General features: G+C 37.0%; 1 protein-coding gene across 4 annotated transcripts in view; it reads right to left on the bottom strand.

The window, feature by feature from the left end:
- LOC129731391 (pseudouridylate synthase RPUSD2-like) overlaps nt 1–24,028 on the bottom strand; it is a 503,699-nt gene that overhangs the window by 73,471 nt on the left and 406,200 nt on the right. For 3 of the 4 annotated variants that reach the window (XM_055691365.1, XM_055691364.1, XM_055691362.1), the window contains 3 exons: nt 3,620–3,707; nt 3,167–3,389; nt 2,022–2,109 (listed from right to left, as the gene is read on the bottom strand). In XM_055691365.1, coding sequence (XP_055547340.1) covers nt 2,022–2,109; nt 3,167–3,389; nt 3,620–3,707 — 399 coding nt within the window. The remainder of the gene's footprint in view (nt 1–2,021; nt 2,110–3,166; nt 3,390–3,619; nt 3,708–24,028) is intronic. The other variant, XM_055691363.1, reaches the window with a different exon arrangement.

The following is a 24,028-nucleotide window of genomic DNA, read 5'->3' as shown; positions in this document are numbered from 1 at the left end:
CAGTATAGAATCTAAAATTATTTTTTTATAAGTTTTGAATGATAATTCAGACAGTTCCCTGGATGATTTTTTTTTTTTTCCTGTATGGACTTCCTCACTGCGACCAGAATCGTAGATCTATTGTGAGATTTTGTTTCAGTATTGCCTGCTTTATGCGGAGCGAGCAAGTGTTTCAGGAAAAAAAAATGTAAGCGATTGCACTCGGGCGATCGCAACGATTCTTTCAAATGTTGGTTGCTTGTAGGCGGAATTCAGCTACTCCACGTCGTGCTTTCACCGTGATATACCTCCATGATTTTTGGTGATTTGAAATATCACATGCTAATACACCATGTTACAATTTCCGTAAGCATTGACGATATCTACTTCCTCCGGTAAGCAAACAGTTGAACGCAATCTAACGTTCTTTTTGACTCATAATTTTGTATCACTGGCGATAATCTCTCAAAGGTTCTCGCGATACTGTTGAATGTAAGTAAACTTGGATACAATAAACATTATCGTGTTTGAATCATTCAGTCTCCTTCTTTGGTATTTGGAACACGGGCATCTCCAGCGGTGGTCCAAATCGTTGTTTTGTTCTATTAGTTTTTTTTTTGGAAAAATTCACTGCAGCACCGGTGGTGTAAACTTTGTTTTATACCAGATCTAAATTGAAAAAATTTGAAACTGTATACGTTTTGGTCTATTTTTAACATTTTTTGGAACAAGAAATAGATCGTTCTAAAACCCTTTGTACGCTACCAATAGGTGGGTAAAATGTCATATTTTAATTGAATACCTAATTTTTAACTATTTCCATATTAGCGTTTTGCGAGTGATGGGGAATAAACAAAAAAACGATTTTTCATGACAATTCATAATTAATTTTTGTGGCTTTTCTGAAGAAGAAAATTAACAGGTCGCTTTTGGCTTCAAGGAAACCGACCAGCAAAAGGCGGAATCCTGGAAGACCATAACCGTAGGTTCAACTACTTGGTTTGCAACCATCAGCCACCAGGATGACAAATATGTTGGCTTTTTGTTAATCGCCTTAATTGTAGTGGGACTACTTGTTAAAAACTGCTCAAGTTATGTTTTTTTTGAATGCCGATATCGATTAAATAAAGAATCGATAAAGCGATAAAATTTTTTTTTTCTGGCATGTCATTAACGTTTGTTACCATGAACTTAGACTAATTTGAGGTTTCGAAGGTAAAGGTTTTTCGAAGTGTTCGAAACAACCCCCTTTCTTGAACAATATCCATACCTGCTGTTTAAGCTCATTAAAAAAAAACTGATGTCTTGAAAGAAAACATGCTGGTAGAAGCAACAGTACCACACAGCTTATGTGGAGCAGAGCGCCGCTTTGTGGGGGGGGGGGGTTATGTGTAATGTCCACGGTCCATACAAAATTTTTAGAATATTTATATGAGAAATGATGGGTGCAATGATAGCCGACGAGAGACCAGCGGCGCTCTGCTCCACATAAACTGTGTGGTACTGTTGCTACTACCAGCATGTTTTCTTTCAAGACATCAGTTTTTAATGCGCTCAAACAGCAGGTATGGATATTGTTCAAGAAAGGTAATTGTTAGGCTCTGCAGTGTGCGTTCAATTATTTAAACAAATTTACGTTTTAGTGCTTCTCCGACATTACTCATGTCTCCTTACTATCACGGCTTATATTTTACCCCCAACATGCAGAGCAAATGTCGGAAAATATTGGCGGTGCTGAGTTTCAGACGCACAAGCAAACAAACATTGAATCGAACTCAGTTCTCGAACGCTGGAACCGTTGGTGTTAGTAAACATTGAATTGAACACAGCGAATGATCGTGTAATCGGTTTTGGCTGTTTACGAACTAGTTTCGAGTAGATTAATCGAAAACAAACTTGGTAAAAAAAAACTTTAGTAGAGGTTACGGAAAATTACACAAAAATTGACAGGATAGGAAACAGAGATAGAGAGATAGTAGTAAGAGGAAGAGTAGGAAAAAAACGATAAAAAAAATCTAATGGCGGTCATTTAAGCCACTTACTGGTATAGATGCTGGTTTATTGACAACCACAATATCGTCGTCCATGTGCACTATTGTGATTGGTTGACTAGTAACTGGAACTTCATGTCTGGAAAAATACAACACTCACATGTAGATGAAATATGGCAGGCTTTCCGTTGAAACGGTGTTTTTTCTTTGTTTCAGAATTATTGTCTCGGTCGATTGTTGGGTTACTGGAGATGGTCTAGTGGAGTTGTCACGTAGTATGTGCAGTGGATGGAAATCGATAGGAAAATTGCGCTTGATAGATTTGCTGTTCTGTGCCTACATAGCAGATGAGCGAGGAGAAAAACAGAACGAAATGATTTCACTAGTTGATAGATAAAAGTGTAAAATCTCTTGCTAGCATGTGATTGAAACTGAAACAAAAGTTTCGTCTGAAAACCACATCGTTGTTAGCACGTTTTCTTTGAACAAATAAAAAGTACGGAAAAGCAAGGTTTCGAGAGGAGAAGCTGCTATTCTTCTCATCAACACCTAAACAACAGTTAAATAAAGTAAACAGCAGGTGAAGTTTATTAGTCTACCGGTCAAAAGAGTTTAGAAACGTGACTTAAACAAAACGCTCTCTGGTAAGCGACTGTGAAATGGTTTGAAAATTGGTGCTGGGTTTATTCGTGAAACATATATATGAATTGATGATTTGGGATGGGAAAAGGGGTGGGAGGGATGCCAAGCTTGGGCAAGTTTGTAGTAGTGGTTTTGCCTCTGCGGTCATTCGATTTGTTTTGTTCATACTGCATCAACGGGACTGTGGTTGGGTTTTATGTCTGTGAATGGATTCGTCTTTGAGTTTTTCTTTTTTTTTAAACGGTAAAGGCAGATATGTACATTGCTTGAGAGTGTGCGTCCTGGCTTACATTTGACTCAAATTACTCGCTTTCGCAGTTTAGTTCTGACTAAGTTTAGTCTCGCAATGCACTACTATAGTACAGATCGTTCGAAATCAGTCCAAACATCTTTTATACACATTTTTTTATTGTTTGGGGTGCTCAGTCATGGCAGTTTTCGTTTTGTTCAGTACTTGGGAAAATCAAAACCGTTTCTACAAACTACTGAAACAATACGAATCAGGGAAACGTCGAACTAAAACAAGCCGCTCCGGAGCTGGATCGCTCAATTACCTGTGCACGATATTAGCCAGGAGATCGTTATGCTTTAACCTATAGTCTGTTGGCACTTTTTCGTAGTTCACAGTCAGCGTTCCGGCCTTGATGCACCGTTCGTACTCCTCGGCCGGGTGGGCCCGAAACTCGCGGGCGAACACATCCAGAATTTTTTCGCCTACCCAGCGACCCTTGGTGAACGTGGTGAAGGTGAAGTAATAGGGATACACTTTACGCAGGCCTGTCGGAACACACAAAGCAAACAGTAATTTCCCATTAGTGCCCGCAGAGCAAAGTCCACCGAATCGTGGAAAGCAATTAAACTACTCCAAACAGGATTAGTTCTTTCCGTTGGTTCGATAAACCGATCGGCAAACAAGAAAACACAATGAAGTCAGAAGTGACAACATTGGAACACAGTTTACACACGTGCGTGTAGATTTTGCTGGGAGGGGAGGAAAAGCCACTCACCATTTTCGATGTAATAAGACGTCTCGTGGTACCGTTCGTCCGTGAATCCAGGCCGTTTGGCTTTCAGCGCTTTGGTTTCCAATTTTGCCTGTAGGAATAGAAGATGGAGAGAGAGAAACGTTAGGCACAAAAGCAAGTTATTGCATATCTATTGACAAAAGAACTAATGGATGTGTGACTGCCTGGACAAAGGCTCCGGAAGTGATCGTCTGTTTTGATAGCAAACACGCCTTTTCCCACACGCTTTCTTGTTCGGCTCTCGAACGAAACAAATATGCCGTTACGTTTCCGCAGTTACGGTGGCGAAGAAATACAATCAGTGTGTAACAAAGAAAATCCTTCTGTCAATAAGTTGCGACATTGACGTGAGAAGTAATCTCGGTCGGGGAAATGGCTTGGAAATGGTTATACCATGTGATAAAATGTTTTTTTTTTTGTCAAATGTCGAAATACAGTCGAAGTTTAAAATACAAAAGATTGCCTCTAGATTATTCACAACCGTAAGTTATAGAAAATTTCCACGGCGTACGACGAGTCGATCAGATTTGGCTATTGGAATTAGCTTTTTTTTCAAGGATAGTAAGTGATTTGTACTGCCTAACAACTAATCTCAAAGTGTCTTGTTTATCTTATGCGTAATGGAAAACTTGTTTCTCTTACAAATTGGATGTTGGATTGGATTTTAGCAATATTTCCCTTCACAGTACCATTCCTAGTGCCTGTTCCTCAAGTGGTCTTTGCAAAACACGTGTAAGAAGTCAAGAAACTCAGCAACAAAATGTTTAAATTTTCTCCAGTGTATTTTTATGTTTGATTCTGACATTTTTATCACAAGTAATTTATAATATAATATTGAAATGCAGTTTTGTTTTTTTCTTCCTGCATCCAGGGTTTTTTTCCTGCATCCAGGGTTATATTTTATTTTATCCAGGGTTATATTTTATTACTCAAATCTATAAAAACTTTGTCCTTCAAACAGAACGGGATAGTATAGAAAGAAGAAAAGATTACATGGGTCGACAAAAGGGAACAAAATACTGTCCAAAAGCTCAAAATAGTTACTCGAGAATAATTATAGCTTTTTAACCATTCCTGTGAAGTTTGGTACCACTAGCCATTGCCAAAATGCGACAACTTACGTCAAATCGTAGCATAGTAAACGCTCGCTGGGTTCGTCGCTTCAACGTTATGAGAAAACTCAATTAAGTCTCTGAAAAAATTTAGAAGCATAGGGGCACCAAAATTCACAGAAATGGCTAAAAAGCTATAATTTTTCATTTTTTTTCAGCCTGAGCTTAAGGGCCATACCTGTGTTGACTAGTGTTATTTATATAAGAAAATAATTTTTGACATTGCGGAAACTGCGGAATTTTCATTTGAATATATAGTAGAAAAATTTCGAGAAAGCATCCTAAAAAACAATGTTCAGCGAATTTTTCACCTTAACTATTCGATAGGAAAAACGCAGTTGAAACCTGAACTTTCTATAAAGATATTTCAAAAATAATTTTGACAGGTTTGAAATCAATTCACCTATAATTATCCAATGAATTTTGGTAGATGTTATGGCTCGGAAGCAAAACCATGCCAAATGATCTGGGAATACGCAAAAATTTAATCGAAAATATTTAATGTCAATGAAACTTTGCACACCTGTTAGGCACAGCTAACTGAGTGTTTCTCGCAGGTGGAGGAATTTTTAAAGTCAAAAGTAATTTGAAAAAATATCATAAAAGGCTCACCACAATGTTCGCAGTGGTCCAAATCTTACAAAAAATAATAAAAAAGCATATTCATTTTAGCGTTGTTTCATATTTCAAACCATTCAAAGCATTGTAGCTCAAAAACCTTCAATTATATAAAAAAGACCGTCTGAGAAGAACATATTACAGGAAATGAATCCTGAATTTTTTTCTGCTGCATTTTTTTTGAACACAAAATTTTAGTTTACAAAAAAAAGGAGTTAAATTGTTTCTTATTTTTTTTTTCAAAGAAGTCGGAAGTTAAAGATAAACTTACGCTAAAAAGGTAAGGACGGAGAAATGAGAATCATTTTTTTTTGAAGGTCAAGTTTGAAAGGATTACTTCTGCTTCAAGCTTCCTAACAATGATTTTATCTCAATGATGTTAAATGTTTTTACTATTTCAACGTTGTAAATGCATACGTTTTTAAGTTTTTTTTTTTAGATTTCTGTTGAGAATTGAAAAAAAGAAAACACTTTAGTGTATTTTGATAAAAAACAGCGCTACACAAGTAACCATAAGCAATAGGAGATAGCATTTTATCAGCACTAATTCAGCATTGTCAATGCTAAACAGTTTTATTTCATGTTTTTTAATGTTTAGGACATGCTAAACTAGCATTACTGAGAGCAAAATATGCGCTTAAAGGGCTACCGTAAGTGCTGCGATGTAGTGTTTTAAATGCATATATAAGACGCATTACATTTTTTCGTAAGTGCCAATAACGAGCGATATCTTCACGTTAATGGGAAAAAATCTTTAAGGAGTGGGAATTTTTGACGCAAAATTCGGGTATATGAAAGCATGAAACTTTCGGAAATACCCAATACAAAACGATTGCAAACTAGTTGGATCCAAGATCTACATCTCCCGGGCATGTGGTTTCTAAACCGTCAATATCAGAAGATGAAAAAAAGTCCCTGTTGAATTCCAAACGATGTTGAGGAAGAACACATGCACAAAATAAACCATATGTATTACTTCTGAATATTTTTTTACATTCGTTCCAGATACCAAATAATTAGGGTTCTGATTTTTTTCGTTTGTTTTCTTAACTCATATGTCAGAAAAGAGAAATCTCATGGGTGCTCCAAATCAGCATTGGTGATGCATATCAATGGTTGCCACCCGCAGCACTTTATCAGCTCGCTATTTCGCCTTTTTAACATTATATCAGATATATACAAACATTTAGGTCAGAATAGGTTCTTACCCAGAATTCTGTAATCAAATATAGTATTGTTGTAGGGTAATGATTTAGTGCTTACTGGTTACTTGGGTAATTTTCTCTTTTAATTTATTTTTTGTTGAAACATGACAGTTGAAGAAAATTTTTGATAGAATTTCCTGGATGGAGAAATGTATTTTAAATATTTACTTATAAGTAATGTTCTACACAATTTTTATTTAAATTATTTTGATAAAAATCAAATCCAAATTGTGTAATTCGAGTCAAATAGTAATTTCAAATCATAAAACTCTCTACAGCTGAATTCCTAAATGCATCTGTTTATGAGATAGATAAAATGCTGAGTCATATGCGTCTGTCAAGTTTCATTCAAAGCGAAAAAATTCGATATTCCACGATGGGTCATTTAACGAAGTTTTGCTCTGAGGTCTAAGTAAAGAATTGTGTACGTATCCACTTGATGAAAATAGCATTTCTTGGATCTTTTCCCAATGCATTATTTTAAACCCATGTTTTAATGTACTTTCAAAAGTCCTTACCCCAAAGAATCTGCTTTTTTATATAGTTTGCGGTACACACGGTATCTCTGAAACCATTTTGTTCACTTACACGAAATATTGAGGTACAGTTGCTAACTACCATTTGACTGTTAACCTAAACAAAATCCTGATAGAATTCAAACAGAAAAACCTCCGTTCACGAGCTCAGAAACAAGAGGATATCCATAAGCTACGGTTTATGACGTAGGAGGGGGTTAAAGTTGTTTGACGATACATAAAAATATTTGAAAATGTATTTGGAAATTTAAAAAAAAATTGTTTAGCTTTCCTTTTTTTATTCCCAACCTATTGTTTTGTATCAAACTGAAACTCATCAGATAAAAACAAATAAGCAGACAAATTTCTTTCGAAATTTGCTGTTGCAAGACATCACCAAATGGATCTGACGAGCAGGCTTGTAATTCTCCTCAATATGTGGAAAGAGCATAGTGAATATTCGTTGCTCACTGCGTGTAGTAATTTTTTGCACCACACTTCATTCTGCTTCGTGCTGTGTTTCTGCCGCTCGCAGAAAAAATATTACACTTGCTTCTTACACCACAGCTGATCAAAATAAGAGTGAGAATACATAGAAGTACACCACGGTGCGCACTGGTGAGATAAATTCAGTAGCATTCGAAAAACAAACATGTGGCTGGACTTTTTTTCTAATTTCGAGATGCAAACCAAACAACGCAATCTACTTTCCTACCTAGATCTGCGTCATTTTTCTAACCAAATGCACAGTGGTCCAATAAGGCAAAAAGAGGAAATTTCTAAGCGCCTCTCACCTTCATTTTAGCTTAATAGTGTCTACGGAACGAATGTTTGTATGAATGATCCGCATAATCGCAAATTGTCAAAAAATATGAAAAGTTTACTATACCAAAAATAAAAAAGTTAACTTTTTTGTATTAAAAGATAGAAGAACAGTTTATTGAGCAAAGTTGTAAAAGATTCAAAAATGAGGAGCTGGCTGCACTGCCCACAACAAGCACGCAGTTCATTCTTGCTCTACGTTTATTTTCATTTATTTAGTGGTATTATTAAAGCATAAACCATACAAGTTCTTAGAAAAAGTAAATTTGTGCGTGTTGTATACGTAAGTGATAAAAGCAAGTAAGTTAAAGTGCATCTTTTAGTGAAAAATCAATAAAAACGCATATTGAAAATATCCGGTCATACAAATTGTGTCTAAAGTGTCAGTGTGAGCAGGATAACACAATTCCGTTAGTAGTAAAAGCATGCGAAGAGCGCTTTATTCTGGTTCGATACGAACGACGTTGCTAGCGAGAGGAAGAAGGAAACGCGAAAGAGACAACACAAGCTAAGTATCTCTGCTCTTTTTCGCATTGAATGTATTACATGCTGTCATATACTTGCGAGAGCGCAAACACAGAGCTTTCTGATAAATCAGTCACGCACACTTAATGCAGTTTTTACTTCTGCTGCTTTATCGGTAGTCAAGTGATGGAATCTGCTTATGTTGCACCGTAATGTGAACCATATATACCTACTTGTGTTCGGATTCAAAACATAATTCGTGGAGAGGCCTACAAATTCAGTCCAGTCCAGTCTATTTTCAATTCAATCCAAAATTATGTAACATAACAAGTACAATTTAAGGGCTTTGTGACCTTCATGGACGTAAATTTATAACCTGAGCTTTACGTCGATGAAAGCTTCGTTTGAATGACTGATTTCATTATTTCTAATAGGAATTTAGAAACTTGTTGCCATGGTCACGTGTGCAGCACCACTAAGACTGTGGCGGGATTCGTGTGTGGGGTATTGCATAGGTTTATATGTTTCTTTTATAAAAATTACCAGCTGACAGTGTTCTATTGAGCATTTGCTCTAGACATTCCTATGCATTTTACTGTGTTCAAGTGCGCGAGATTGAGAACTTTTCACATGTTTTGTTGTAAACAGCAACCGCTTACTAGATGTGTGGACTATGGTTACGTCTGCAATACGCAAACTACACAAGTACGTGTAAAGATTTCTGTCAGGTTTTGGGCATTTTGTTTTCATTTCATTTTATGATTTTCCTAGCTTTTGAAAAATAAACTTGAAAAATTATGGAATTGGGCAAATATTGTAGTATATTAACATTTTTCAATTGATATTGTTTAAATCTTGGAAGTAGACATAGCACGAGTTCATGTCTATTATATTCAGATTTTGATTGTTTTGGCCTTTTGTAAGTAATCTCTGTTTGTACTTTGTTTAATATGCATATTTGCATTTTCTTCAAATTTTATGCTTTGAACGCATGGAACTCTGCCAGTTTTTATACTCAATAGGTGTATTAGGTTACTTATATATAAACAGACTTGCTAAGACGATATATAGGAATTGCATAATTTATAATACAAACCATGCACTCGTGTACGTGGACCCAACAGTACCTTTACTGTTGGTTTAAATCGGTTTCAAATCGTTGAGTTTTACACACTTTTGAAATTTACTTGGCAAACCATACATTCGTGCGCGGCTCCAACATTATTCGTTGGTTTAACTCGGTTCCATTTTTTAAAGTATAATAACTTTTGTATTTCTGTCAAGCAAACCACAGACTCTTTTATGGGTGGTTATTGTTAATGTGTGGGTTAAATCGAATACGCGTCGTGTGGTATAATATGTTGCATTACACTGGGTTATACCGCACATAGTGCCTGGCTCCCATAGCATTTTATATTCAGTTTAAATCGGTCTCAAATCAGATAGTCTTTTAAGAACATACAACCAGTATACGGGAAACATCGTTAGTCGATCTGCTAGGCATAGAATCAAATGTCCCGGTGACATTATATTTGGAGACTCTGCGTTGACACCATCGCATTTCCTACAGATAGATTATCAAGGCGTCATAGGTTTCGGTGTCAGGTCACTTTACGAGAAAGCAATAGGAGTGGCGAAGCGTTAAATATCAATACAATCTTCGTAGCTTTCGTAACAGTTGTTTAAAATAAATCAATGGGAGCTACGCTTCGACTTCATAAGGAAGTATCCAGGGATTTGAATATGCTCAAATTTAGTTATAGGTCCGGTATTCTAGCGTGTCTTTTTTGCGGTATTACATCATTAAACAAAATGATTTCGGATCACGTTATGATTTTCGCCGTGAAAATAATGAACTCGTAGGCGCGATATTTGTTATGATAAACCCGCACACCAAGTTAAGCGCATCGTTTACCAAAACGAAACCTGCTGCAAACCCTGCCCTTTTCTCCAACATCCCAGTGATTTCTCGTGAAAGTGCAGAGGTGTTCTCGGCTACCAATAAAGCGAGTATCACGTCAACATATTCCTATACACACTCCTTCTTTGACCTGCATTCGGATGCGGCCGGCGCTGGTATTGCCTTATATAAAGATTAAGGTCACCAGTTTTTACACATTGAGGATGCATGTTAGTCCCAAGCATCATCCGTTGGTTCTCTGTATAATTACAGCTGATCTGGCAATAACGGAGTAGCAACCGCGGGCGGTCAATCATGCTCATGCTCATGCTCATGCTCTCAAAGTTGTAAAAGATTCAAAAATATGAAACTTTGTTGAACAAATAAAAATCCTATCTTTTTTCGATACAAAGTTATAAAGTATATTACATGGAACTTACTTAAAAGTTAATTTTTCGTACTAAACCTTTGTTAGTTGCATTTTACACGAAAGTGTTGTTCGGAGGAACTGTTAGGGCACACAAAACACACATTTTTGTCAAAGGCCATATATCTCCAGGACTTTTTCTAACAAAGTTATATCATATTTTAGCTTATTTTTTCGATAAATTCAAGAATGTATAGGTTAAAACGGGGCAAGTGGAATCATGATGTCAATACTTTTCCTTGAAGTTAATCTGAAGTACTATGAACTCCTTTAGGTTCCATTTGTCCCAATTCACCCATTTTAGAGTACGGCGAGCATATGTTATAAAAGGTTTTCATGTATCAAATATATTAACTTTTTTGTATTGAGAGATAAAGGAATGGTTAATTCGGCAAAGTTTTAGAACGTGCAAAAATATGAAACTTTGCTGAACAAACAAAATTTCTATCTTCATTGGGTACAGAGTTACAGAATATTTTCTGTAAAAGTTACTTAAAAGTTAATTTTTTGCACTTAACTTCTGTTAGTTACATTTTACAAGAAAACGTTATTCTAGAGAAGCATTTGGACATACAAAACACACGTTTTTGTTGAAAACCACACATTTCCAGGACTTTTCCTTACAAATTTATAGCATGTTTTAGCTTATTATTTCGATAAAATTAAAAACGTATTGAATAAGAATTAGTTGGATTGGGACGGATGGAACTAAAAACAGTTTTGAGCACTCGAACTAAACCTCGAAAAAAAGTATAGGCATCATGATTCTACTTGCTCCTTTTTAGTTCATACGTTTTTGAAGTTATCGAAAAAATAAGTTTAAACATGCTATAACTTTGTAAGGAAAAGTCCTGGAGATGTGTGGCCTTCAACAAAAACGTGTATTTTGTATGCCCAAATGCTTCTTCAGAACAACGTTTTCTTGTAAAATGTAACTAACAAAAGTTAAGAACAAAAAACTAACTTTTATAGAATATACTCTGTAACTCTGTACCCAATGAAGATAGGAATTTTGTTTGTTCAGTAAAGTTTCATATTTTTGCACGTTCTCAAATTTTGCCGAATAAACCATTCCTGTATCTCTTAACACAAAAAAGTTAGTATTTTTGATATAGGAAAACCTACTGTAACATTTGCTCGCCGTACTGCGAATATGCTCCAAAACTTAGGAAAATTTTGAATTTATGATTTTTTAAATAGAATCTTACAACCATTTTAATGCTTTTATTGATATGCTTTCACAATGGTCCTTCAGGAATACACCCAACAGTAACGAGGAAGATTTTGTTACTTTATAGCAACATTTTATTACTTTCACAAAGCCTAACAACCAAAACGTAACGAAATATATGACGGCTACACGCTTGTATGTGTTTCTGCTGGAGAACATACAACCAGAACCGCAATGCATTTGTTTGGAGACTTCACTCGCTGCATTTGTATTGATGTAACGATCAGGTTCATTTCTGTCCCCTTTATAAACACATAATCTGAATCTCACCTGCTAACCTCAAATGTCTAATTAGAAACACCACGGTTTCGTTCCCCAGTGTTTACTTGAAATGGAAATGTGTAATACCATGTCAATGGAATAGAGAAAGGTACGGAGATGGTTTGAGTCTCAGGCTTAAAGGGCGACGGTGTGCGATTTTTCTTAAATGGAGACGAAAAGGAAGCATTTTTCGACAGAGAAAATTTTGCATGTGGTTGACACGTTATTAGATAGTCGTACTTTCGAGCGGGGGCCTAGTGTCCGCCAACGTCTCCGCCAACCACGCTCGACGCCTGGGTTCGAATCCCACCGCCGACATAGGTGTCGATGGTTGTGAGGTGGCGTGATCCACTCACAACCAACCAAACTGGTCTAGATTCAATCCTAGCCGACACCGGGAGATTTTCTGAGGCGAAAAATCTCTGGGATCACGCCTTCCATCGCATGAGGAAGTAAAGCCGTTGGCGCCGGTCCGTTAATAAACGGGTCGTGAGTTAGGGTCCTGGGTGTGGAGTCGCCTCCCTGGGCGTCGGTGATTGGCCACAACAGTGGCGGAACTAGACCGACGGAAAATAAGCGAGAATAAAAAAAAATAGTCGTACTTCCGTAACACGTGCAAAATATATGACAGTATGTGTTGTTACTTGACTGGAGAAGTACTTCATTGGTTCTTAAGTAACAGATTTGTTACCTAAAGGGCGATTTTGCGCTATTGCCTAGTAAGTAATAAGAAAAAGTTTTACGTGTTGATTGGGGCTTCTAGAAGCCATAGAAACAATGAAAAACAAGGACAAATACCATCCAATTTTTTTTTCGCAGCCAGGATGAAGCTCACAGATCGGAAAATGGCCCAGACGCCATTTTTAATTTCAAAATGGCGACTTCCGGTTTTTAGAAAACAACCTAACATGGTTAAATAACCCCCAATATGTGCATTTCCGTAATTGAGATGATGTCCAGAGACTAGATAACGATTCCAGACACCATTTTGAATTCCAAGAGGTGAATTGCGGTTTCTGGAAAACAACAAAATGTGGCCAAATACCAGGTAATATGGGTATTTTCGAAATCGGGATGATGCTCTGAAACCATTAAATGACCCCGGACGCCATTTCGGATTCCAAGATGTAGACTTCCGGTTTCTAGGAAACAACCCAAAATTGTCAAGTACCCCCCATATGTGAATTAAAATGACACACTGAGACCGGAGATCGACTCAGACACATTTTTTAAATTTCAGATGGTGACTTCCGGTTCGTCTGGTGCAGGTCTCTTGGCATCATTCCGATTTCAAAAGTACTCATAGTTGATGGTATTTGGTCAATTTTGGATGTTTTCCAGAAACCGGGAGACACCAGTTTGAATTTAAAAATCGCGTTTGGAGTTGAGTTCTTGTGTCTGCGCATCATCCTCAGATAGACATTCACATAAACATATTTGTATTCGGCTATTTTAGGTTATGTTCCGGAAATCGGAAGTCGCCATCTTGGAATTCAAGATGGCGCCTGAGATCGTTTTTAGGTCTCTTGGCATCATTCCCATTCCGAAATAACTCATATGGGGTGGTATTTGGTCAATTTTTACTGTCACAACCAGAAGTCACCATCTTTAGTTTGAAAATAGCGTCTGAAGTTGATTTTTTATCTCAGAGCATCAATTCGATTCCGGAAATACCCGTATTGTGTATTATTCAACCATTTATAGTTATTTTTCGAAAACCAAAAGTCGCTATTATATTAGATTCCAATAATATGGCAGCTGGAGTCGTTTTCGGATCTCTGTTCATCCTGTTTCCGAAAATAAATTTCATTAATTTGTTTTTATGGCCTCTAGAAGCCCAAGTGGAATTTTTTTCGGAAGTTCCATTTTCGGGACGTATCACCATAACACCCAAACCCGGCCTGTGGAAGTATTTTTATGACCTGTGAACCAATAATTGTAAGATTCTGTTCAATAATATAATTCTGTTCATGAATGAGGTTCCAAAAATTCAGAACATATCGCCAGTAAACCGGACTGCCGGAAATGAGGAAATCGTTTCGGGGCACCGCTCTAACGCAGCTAAAAAGAATCAGTGTAAAACTAGCAAAAACAAGTTTATTGTTTGAGGATAGTGTAATAAATACAATGTTCGTGCAGTGCGAACCTTTGTCCCGTTAACTGCGTACTTTTGCTCGGCATGCTGGGTAAAAGTTCGCATTTGAAGGGTTTTTTCTAAAAAGTAAAATTCTCATGTTACAAACAAAATTCGAAAAACTCTATTAATACATTTTGAAGACAAAAGGTTCATGTACCGCTTGGAACAAAACCGAATTTTATGATAATTTTTTGTAACAGTTCTGTTGCAAAAACAATTAAGTGCGTACTTCTGCCCCTTACTACTCTACTTAGAATGATTTAATTTATTTATCCCGTAGATTTCGCAATTAGTTGGGATGTTTGAATAATTGTTGAATTATTTTTTCAGTTACAAACTTTTAGAACTGATTGATTTTCATATGCAATTGAAGTTGTGTCAATTGTGCTTATAGATGATGAAAATTAAGAGTTTGAAGGTCATTGGAGGTATAAATCGATAGACAATGTTCATTATGCGGTTCTACTATTTATCATCACATTAACAATTCTTTTTTAATGTCTTGAATATTGTAACGTTTTTTTGTGACATGAAAAAGTTGACAAGATACAACAAACTAACAATGTGATTGTTTGAAGAATGAACCAAGATAGCTTAAACAAACACACTGCACACTGCAATTATGTAGCTATAGTACTAGACCGTTCTGTGAGGCGAAATGTTTCCGCTTTGTGCCGAGCCTAGCCTAGCTCGTGTTACGACTCGTTGCCGCACAAAAACACAAGTAAGATATCAACTTTCCGTTAACATTGTAATCGTTTGTGCATCTCCACTGGCAACACATCCAGTGTGTACAGAATGTGCCGTCAAGTGAGTAATGAACATCTCAAGGATGCACTCATGTGGCAGAGTCCCGCTTTGAATTCCATTGCGCGAAGCATGTTTCATCTCACAGACCACATACTGTACAAAGTGAAAATTTCCACCCTTGCGCCTGATTCTTGAAACTCAAGCCATGAGTAGGGATGTATTTCTTCATTCTCTGTTTGTGTGCAGGCTATTGGAGGAATACACAAGCGAGCGAAAATATTGCATTCATGCTTAACAAAATTGTCACTTTACATGTCGCGGTGATGCAGCGCGGGTGGCACGGGCGCAATGAAAGCAAGATATGCACAGCACAATGTTATGCCTAGCGAACGTAAGGGTGAGAGGTGCGACGTATTTTCATTGAGAGACCTGCCAGGGTGACGGGTGACGGCGTAGCAAAGGATGCTTCGGGCGAAGGCTCACTCCACCGTTGAATGGAGATAGGTTAAGTGAAAAGAAATGCATCGTGGAAAATGCATGCCCTTTGCGCAGAGCTACTGGTGAATTGAATTCGTTGCGAAAGATTCATCGTCTCTTTTCTTAATGCATTACTAACGACCGCCGAGAGTGGCGGACAGGCTGTACAGCATTTTTATTTATGCCTCATTAGCGTGAGGAGGACCCCCGAGGGAGTCAAAACTATATGCATAACCCACTTACATATCTAATGAGATAATTTCTGCCAAGAAGGAATATGAGTTGATTTAGGAAGGCAACGTCGAAAAGGGCACATGTTTTCTGCGAAGCCCGGAACTAGGCTGGAAACCATTAGGTACCTTTTCAACGCTTTCAAAAGCAATTTACTTTTTCCACAAACCGAAATCGTTCAAATTTTACTATCAAATCAATAAAACACCAAGCTCGAAATTCAATTAACAACCGAAACTGCAGAGTCGAAAAGTCGAAAACTGCCTTAATTATCCCCCGAAGCCGACTGAATTTTCTCCCTCTTTCTAGGTCGGGAAAAACTTTTCCTCTCGATTTCTGCATCAGCTGTTCCAGCGCGTACCCTACGTTGCACCTCACCTAACTCTAGAGACCCAACGCAGGAGCCATCTAATTCACGGAAGAGCGGCATCGTGTGTTTTCCCCGAAAAACTGTGCCAACGGAAACGTAAACAGAAAGGCGTGATAATAAACATCCCTGAAGCGCGCACCACCCCCTATCCATCTCCTCCCCCCAAGGTCCACACTGTTTGGAGCGACAATTATTGTTTCAGCGAAAGACTCTGGAACGAAAAAAAAATCCGTTCAAAGTTTTCAGTTCTGAATTCTGCTGCAATTTTTCCTCCTCCCGGGGCTGCGACTGTTCTATTTTTCCAAAGTGTCGCCCACCGGAAGTGCAACGTGTTCGCTCGCCGCGCACAGTAGGCTGCCGAAAGTTTCATCATTCGACACAGTAACTAAGTTCGCGTGTCACAGTTTACGTGCTGTTGCACGCGATAGTTTCATTTTACGAACCAGCAAAAAAGAATCTCTCCAGAGGGAGAGAGCGGGTTGGTTGGAATGCAATGAAAGAAAAACTTTGCTGCTACATGTTTCGGTTCAGAGCACTGCTGCTGGTCGTGATGTTTTTCGTGGGCGAAATAAACAGAACTGCATTCGTACTGTTGAGCTTTCACCTACACCTACAGCAACTAATGTGTTTTTGAATGAGTGTGTTTTTCTGCTTCTTTGCTTGAGTATCTTTGCTGTTAATGTCAGTGGGGAGATTATTTTCACACCGGTCGAAACAAGGATAGCAGTATTGTTTCCTTTTTTTTTGGAACATGTAATTTTTTTGCCTGTGAAGATCGTTCAAATAGCTTTCGTTTGCATAATCACAAACTTAATTTTTCGAGGTTGATAGTTATGGAGGAAAAAGTCTATTCAACTATGTGTAGGTACTATTAAATCAAATTGTAGTTAGAAAACCACGCATAAAAAAGTTGAACAGAAATCTCTTCACTCTTGCCTTATTACCGCAGATTGTATTTACAGATAAATAAGGCCCTTCTCTAGAGCTATCCGCAGCATCTCCGGCAGCAATCAGTACCAAATCTAGCCGACATTGTACATTTCATGCTCATCCTTGGACCTAGTTTTATACCTTGAAGAAGTGGGCCATCTTTTCATGCCTGCCTGTCTATCTTCATTTATTGTCTTTTCTTCGGCCATTCAGCCAGTCGGTCTGTGAAATTTCCTCTCAGCGTAGCTCCCCTCGGTCACCCTCGGGTTGAAATTATGATAATTTGCCAGCGATATGAGAAACCATTTCGCGAAACAATCAAATCTCAATCGTATTATCATAATGGTTGCTTCCGCTCAATCGCGGTTTTACGAGCTGCTCGACCATTAATTCCACATCGGTTGCAGCTGCTGCCTCCTGTCACATCGAATCTCGTTTCTCCGCCCCTCCGCCGGGATTCGGTAATCAGACAACCTCAGATAACGCGACTCCGTGTGGCTTCGATTACTTCATTTGGGGTCAACAAGTGGAAGAATGAATGAAGAACACAAGTCGACAGTAGTGTAGTGCGGCGGTTCGTGTCGCCATCAGCCGTAAGAAGACGACAGATGAACAGATGAACAGATGACTGGCAGAAATGAAGCCGCCGAGGTTGTCGTTTTTGGGTTAATGCGAGGGTGCGGAATATGGAGGGGGTGGCACCGATTGTGACAAGCGATGAAAACAATTGGCAGTTTAGATTCAATGCTGTCGATCTAGGGAATATCGTTGTTTATCGGATAATTAATAGTCATAATTCGACTTTAATCGAAATTTCGCAGCCCGGTTTTGAATTGCGAGAGGGAAAACCAATTAGGAAACTGTAATTGAAAGTGGGTTGGATTTGTTTTTTTTTCCTAAACAGTAATTGCAAATGTGTTATATAATGTGATGCGATTATCAATAAATTAGTTTTGATAGGTTATGCTAATAGCCCATTGTAGTTAATGGCAACCTTTCACTGTTCATAGAGAAATGCAATCCGGGCTTGACAATATCAATAAGAGGCTTATTACGGTTGAGCGGTTTCAAATGTACCGTTAATTTGATTGTTACTATCAATTATCACAGTTTTGTTGAGCCTAGTGCTAGACATATTATAGTTATTATTAACAGTTATCTTCCTAAAGATTTAAGTTGAAATATCTCTAATAATACTAGAATGGTATTTTTCTTGTGTATGAATTCTTGTGTACGTATTGAATAAAAAAATGTTTAGCGTTTTTCTGTAAGTTTTATAAACGCCAAAGAAGTGTCCGTGAAAAAAAAACATTACATTTGAAGTGTCCGTGAAAAAAAAAACATTACATTCGCAAATACTTTGCGAATGTATACCGTTACCCATTCTACTCAATTTATTATATGCTAATTTGATACTCCAAAGTAAAGTTTTTGCGCTATTTTAACAAAATTAGCAACATTCTTTGACGTTTTTCCAATGCTTGAATGTATGTATTTTTTAAATATAAAAAAATGTCTAGAACATAGTAGGCCTCTAAAATCACTTCAGAAAAAGTTATTTGGTATTTTTCGATTTTTATAAACTTGAAGAATGCCTGTGTATAAAACTACCTGTATGTGGTCGATTTTCAAGAGATAGAACCAAAGTGCCTTCAGCAAAGTTTTTCTACATAAAATTGTCTACAACTTTGCTGAAGACTTCGTTTTGGTTTGATAAGTAAATGAAAAAATAAAATTTTTATCTCACTTTTAGGTGAATTAATCAAAAAATTATTTACATCAAAAGATGCCCCTTAAGATCTACAAAAACTTTGTCGAATACACTGTAGCATTTAAATGGCATTTTTATACTCAAAAGGCTGACGATCACGTTTTTCGCGTTTTAAACCACTGTGCAATGGTGCCATTTTGAATATTTGAGAAATCGAAAATTTTCAATGTTTATCCGACGCCAGTTTTTTGAAGCCGAATATCAAAATTCTAAGAGTTAGTCCACATAATAGCATTCTTATACCCATCGTTGAATAACAGATCTTGAAACGGTCAAAAACTAACTTTCAAACCGTGATTCTACGAAAGCAGTTTTGGCATGGTTTCAATATATTTCACAGAACAAAATAATCTTAAGAGAGCATTATTGGATTCGCTGATATCTAAACGTGGAAGTCAAATATTGAGGAAAACAGTCTCAAAAATCGATTGGCGGGTATCTGATCCACGTAAAAAGCAAGCAACATATCAATTTTGCCCCAATTTCTCCACAATACTTAAATAAGATTATCTCGACGTAGGATGAACTTATTTGAAATCTGTTTTATGTAATACCGAAGAGTGTAAGTGATACTCATATCTTTGAACCATGCCAAACCTGTTTTCGTAGAATTATCGTTTTGAGCTCAGTTTTGTCCGATTAAAAATCTGATTTTTTAAAGATGAATAAGAAAATTCTGCTGAGATGCTCAAATAAAAGTTTAATTAGAATACAAGACGACGGCACAGTAAAAAAAAAGAAAAACGATGAAGGGCAGAGCCACATCGGATCAAAAACATCACGGAAAAGACAATCGTTGTGTGGTGCTACATTATGCAGAGCCTAAAAAGAATATCAGGCACCTCGGTGAATTTCAATAGACAGTAAGAGATACATTTGCAGTGCTGTTCGTGCTTTACCATGCTTTCCTGTTTCAATATCATTCCCACAGCAGATCATTGAAATGTCTGTTAAATAAGGTTGGTATGAACTTTACATAAAAGCTTCACCATCGAGAGGTCAACATAGTATAGGTTATTTTTTTCTGATACTGATACTGATAGGCGTGCTCGCACGTGATTGGCTTATTGTTCGCGAAAATTCGACTTTGACATTTCATCATTCTAATCAACTGACATTTCGAAGAATAGTCCATTGTTTTATCTGTCCCGCGACATATTGATTAATGAAATCCCTCGTGTAGTTGTATAGTAACGGGTGACAACTAACTCTCTTACTCCACAACAAACACGCTCAAAGAGAAATGAGAGTAAATCTCTCTCCTCTTTTATGCCAGTATTCGAAAATTGCTTCGAAACAAGAAGCCTCGTGCAAGCGTATTGTACAATTTTAACTGAACCGCAAAAAAATGGAGACAGAAAGATAACGGTAAACCATTTCCAAGGCGAAAATCTTTCGGTTTCGACTATGTATAATTTCCTGCAAACCTCAACAATAATCCGTCAGCAAGGTAGTGGATGACCGACTAAAGTAGTGGACAAAAAAAAAATTTCTTTCTTGTCTGAATCACGGTTCAACTGGTTTGGTAGTCGTTCCAATCAAGATGTATACCAGAACGAATGTTCGAATAAAATTATGATTCCATTTGTTCCAAAACACCATGCCGATGAAAAGTATGTGTTTTGGCCAATTTACTTGTTTGTAACACATAAGTTGAGATTGAGTGGTCCCCGTGGTTCTGTGGTTAGCGATGTTGGTCAGCTAGCTCTCCCACACGGTTGTGAAATCGGGTTCGATTCCCGATCAAGTCGAGGAACTTTTTGAGCTTGAAATTTTCTCGACTCAGCACTGGGGCACGGTGTATGGTTGTACTAATCCTACAACATGCAAAATGTGCCGAAAAACAATATCGATAACAAATTCTCTCAACTAATCTAGTTGATCGAGACCGCATTAGCCCCCAGGCTAGCATGCGATATTGTTTGTTTTACATAAGTTGAGATATAAAATAGTTTTTTCAAGTACTTTCTTGACAACAGTGAAAAAAAAAATCCGAAATTTTAGTTTTCACTCGCTTTATATTTAACCTAATAGTTGGTCGGTTTCATTTTCACTTTAACATAATATACTACCTATGATCGCATAATTGTAACTTTCGACATTTTATGGATGCGCTTATTATTGAGAAATGCTTCTAAATCCACATCTGCATCGTTTGAAACTCGGAAATTATTCTGGTCCGGTAACCAACCAACCAACGGTGATCCGTTTCCGATCATTGCAAAAATTTCAACCAATTTGACTTCAAAAGTAATGTTCAATGTTTACATAGTGTCATAGTGTTCATGATACTTAGTTTAGTTGAACTGTCTATTTGCAAGAATATATTGGGAACAATGCATTTAAGGTCAAAATATCAAAGTGTCATTTGCTCGAACAACCAATTTTACACATGTTACAATTATGCGGTTATGGGCAGTATACCACAGCATAAAAAACAAAAACGAAGTCTTGCGTCAAAAGTACGTTATAGCGATTTACGTTGTAGAAAGGTTACGACGTTGTAAAAAGGTTCCATATTGAGACCAGAACAGAAACACCTCAAGTGAGGTTCTCGTTGCCACCGATTGCACACACTGGAGTGTTCTCCATTCAAGCTATTTCTCGTTCTTTTTCGCTTTCTTCCTTGCGTGCATTTGCTCACGAAATCTTATGCACACACTCGCATCGACTCTTCTACTCGCGTCTACTCCCTTACTCGCGAGCACGACCAGCCAAAGACAATTGTTTCAAGATGCATTGCGATGATAACGATATCAAGGACAAGACATCAACACTTATCACTCTTTCTAATTCTACGAGTAAAATTTTTCGAAAAAATGCTTACTTGTGGAAATAGTAAGAGTGATAAGTGTTGGTGTCTTGTCCTTGATATCGTTACCATAAACAGCTCTTACGGTAGCACGGAAAAATAGTTGATATGCGATGACTGCGGAGCGACAAAAATATTTCGAATAGGGTATCGGTTTATTTCGGCAGCGCACACTGTTTCTAAAGCTGCAAAAACGTGATCAAAATTATTATGACTCAAAAAAATTGATTTTTGAGCCACCAAGTCTTCAGTAATGTTGTTCCATTAATTATATCGTATATATATATATATATATATATATATATATATATATATATATATATATATATATATATATATATATATATATATATATATATATATATATATATATATATATATATATATATATATATATATATATATATATATATATATATATATATATATATATATATTAATCGTGTTATAAAGCAAAGCCTTGGGTTCTACATTCCGATTCGGAACTCGACCTTTTGTTCATAATACACAGATTTCGCAGCCAACTGTTAAGTGTACAGGACAATTGCGGGGCTAGCGCTACGATCCTATTGACACTAACAGTATTCTCCCGAGCCGAGATTTGAACCTGCGACGACTGGCTCGTTAGGTCAGCATCGTACCTCGGGACCAGCTGGGAGATTATCCATGTTATAGAAGTTGTAACTTTAATCCACTTACCACTTACCAGTAGGAAGCGAATCTTACCGTACTCATTTTGAAATATAAAAATCCACTTTGTTTGGAAAAGCTATAGGGTAATTGACGGCTTCGTCAGGTGATATGCATTGTGGGCAGGATACAGTTTGCCAAGCTCCACTGCTTTTATTCCACTTAGAAACTCAATGTATGTGAACTTACCTTGAACGTTGAAGTTTTTCTGTTCGCATGAACGAATCACTTCATCTAAAACTCAAACAAATTTATTGCTATTTAACAAAAATTAAACTGCAACTCTAACACATCCAGAAATTTCACCCGGCCGAAGAAAACATTCACGGAACACATCTTCGCCGCTAGCAATATTTGGTTACGATTTTCTCGAGAAATATACACTCGTTCACTCTCAAATATTCTTAGTTCTGTCGCACTCGCGAAAGCAAATAACTCATGCACTTTTAACACTCACAATTAATGAAGGATACGTGATGAATAAAACTTAAATTCACCTAACACATCCAACAGGTTGATTTACTTCGTCAGCGGACAGCACGGCATGTTTGCTGCTGTTTTTGTTGCCAGAACAAAAGGGAATTGTTTCTGTTGCAAAACGTGCCGTATCCTTTTTTTGAATAGAGTTTATGACATGTGAAACCATGTTTTGATGTTGATTGAATTACAAAAACTCCTCTTGCTATTTGCATATTCCTACACAAAGAAATTTCTTTATAAATCAGATAGATTTAGTAATCAGATTTAGAGTACAAACATATTTTGCGGTAAATTTGGAGCCACTGCACACGCTGCGCACTGCGCAAATATCTAGATCCCTTTTGTTCTCACACAGTAAAGGACATCATGTATCAATCCCTCGACAATCGTGTGTACAGAAGCGCAGCAAATACATATACAAAAATACAAATATGACATCACAAGTATTAATTTGCACGTACAACTTATGGCGTCAGAATTCTACTTATACTTTGAATGGCGGAATAACGAAGAACGTTTATTTGCAATTCATAGCAATGAAACTAGATGAAACGAGTATAGTTTTACAAGCTTTCTTTCCCTCTCTGCTACTGACGAACTAAACAAAATTCTGACCAAAATGGAAATGGCTTGACCAAAATGGAACTGTAAGAGTGTTATTTTTACAATTAAAATTAGAAGCTCCGTTGAACTTTTTGTGTCCTTTTTTAATTTTTCCGATAAGATAAAAAGTAGGAAAATATGCTAGATAGATAATAGATAAATAGGTCAGCTTACTAAAGAAGGATGACATTTTAAAACATGACAAACGACAGAGACTGACGAGAATTGGTAATTTACCCTAGCACATGTAAGAAAGAAAAAAAAACTCTGTTGAAGACATCATATTTCTATCTACCTATTTAAATAGAATGAGAGTTTTCTATGGATCATCCCTGAAAATCAATTGTTTTAAATTTATCTTTTCATAGTGATTTTATACAATTTTTCTATGCTCTACAATATTGTTTGCTAAACCGAAACAAACAATTTTCTCGAAAAAAGTTTATTTTCATCTCACATGTTTTTTTGGTTATTGACGATTTTTACTAAAATAATGCACTAATTTACAACGTAGCATATGTCTCGTTCCCAAGCAGAAAGTAGAAGCAAGGTTTCGCTTCTTGCTCGCTTTGCAACGCTGCCAG

Source organism: Wyeomyia smithii, chromosome 3 (assembly GCF_029784165.1).
Source record: "Wyeomyia smithii strain HCP4-BCI-WySm-NY-G18 chromosome 3, ASM2978416v1, whole genome shotgun sequence".
In the NCBI taxonomy this organism is placed as follows: Eukaryota; Metazoa; Arthropoda; class Insecta; order Diptera; family Culicidae; genus Wyeomyia; species Wyeomyia smithii.
The sequence above is the reverse complement of the archived record's forward strand: the minus strand, read 5'-3'. Positions and strand labels throughout refer to the sequence as shown.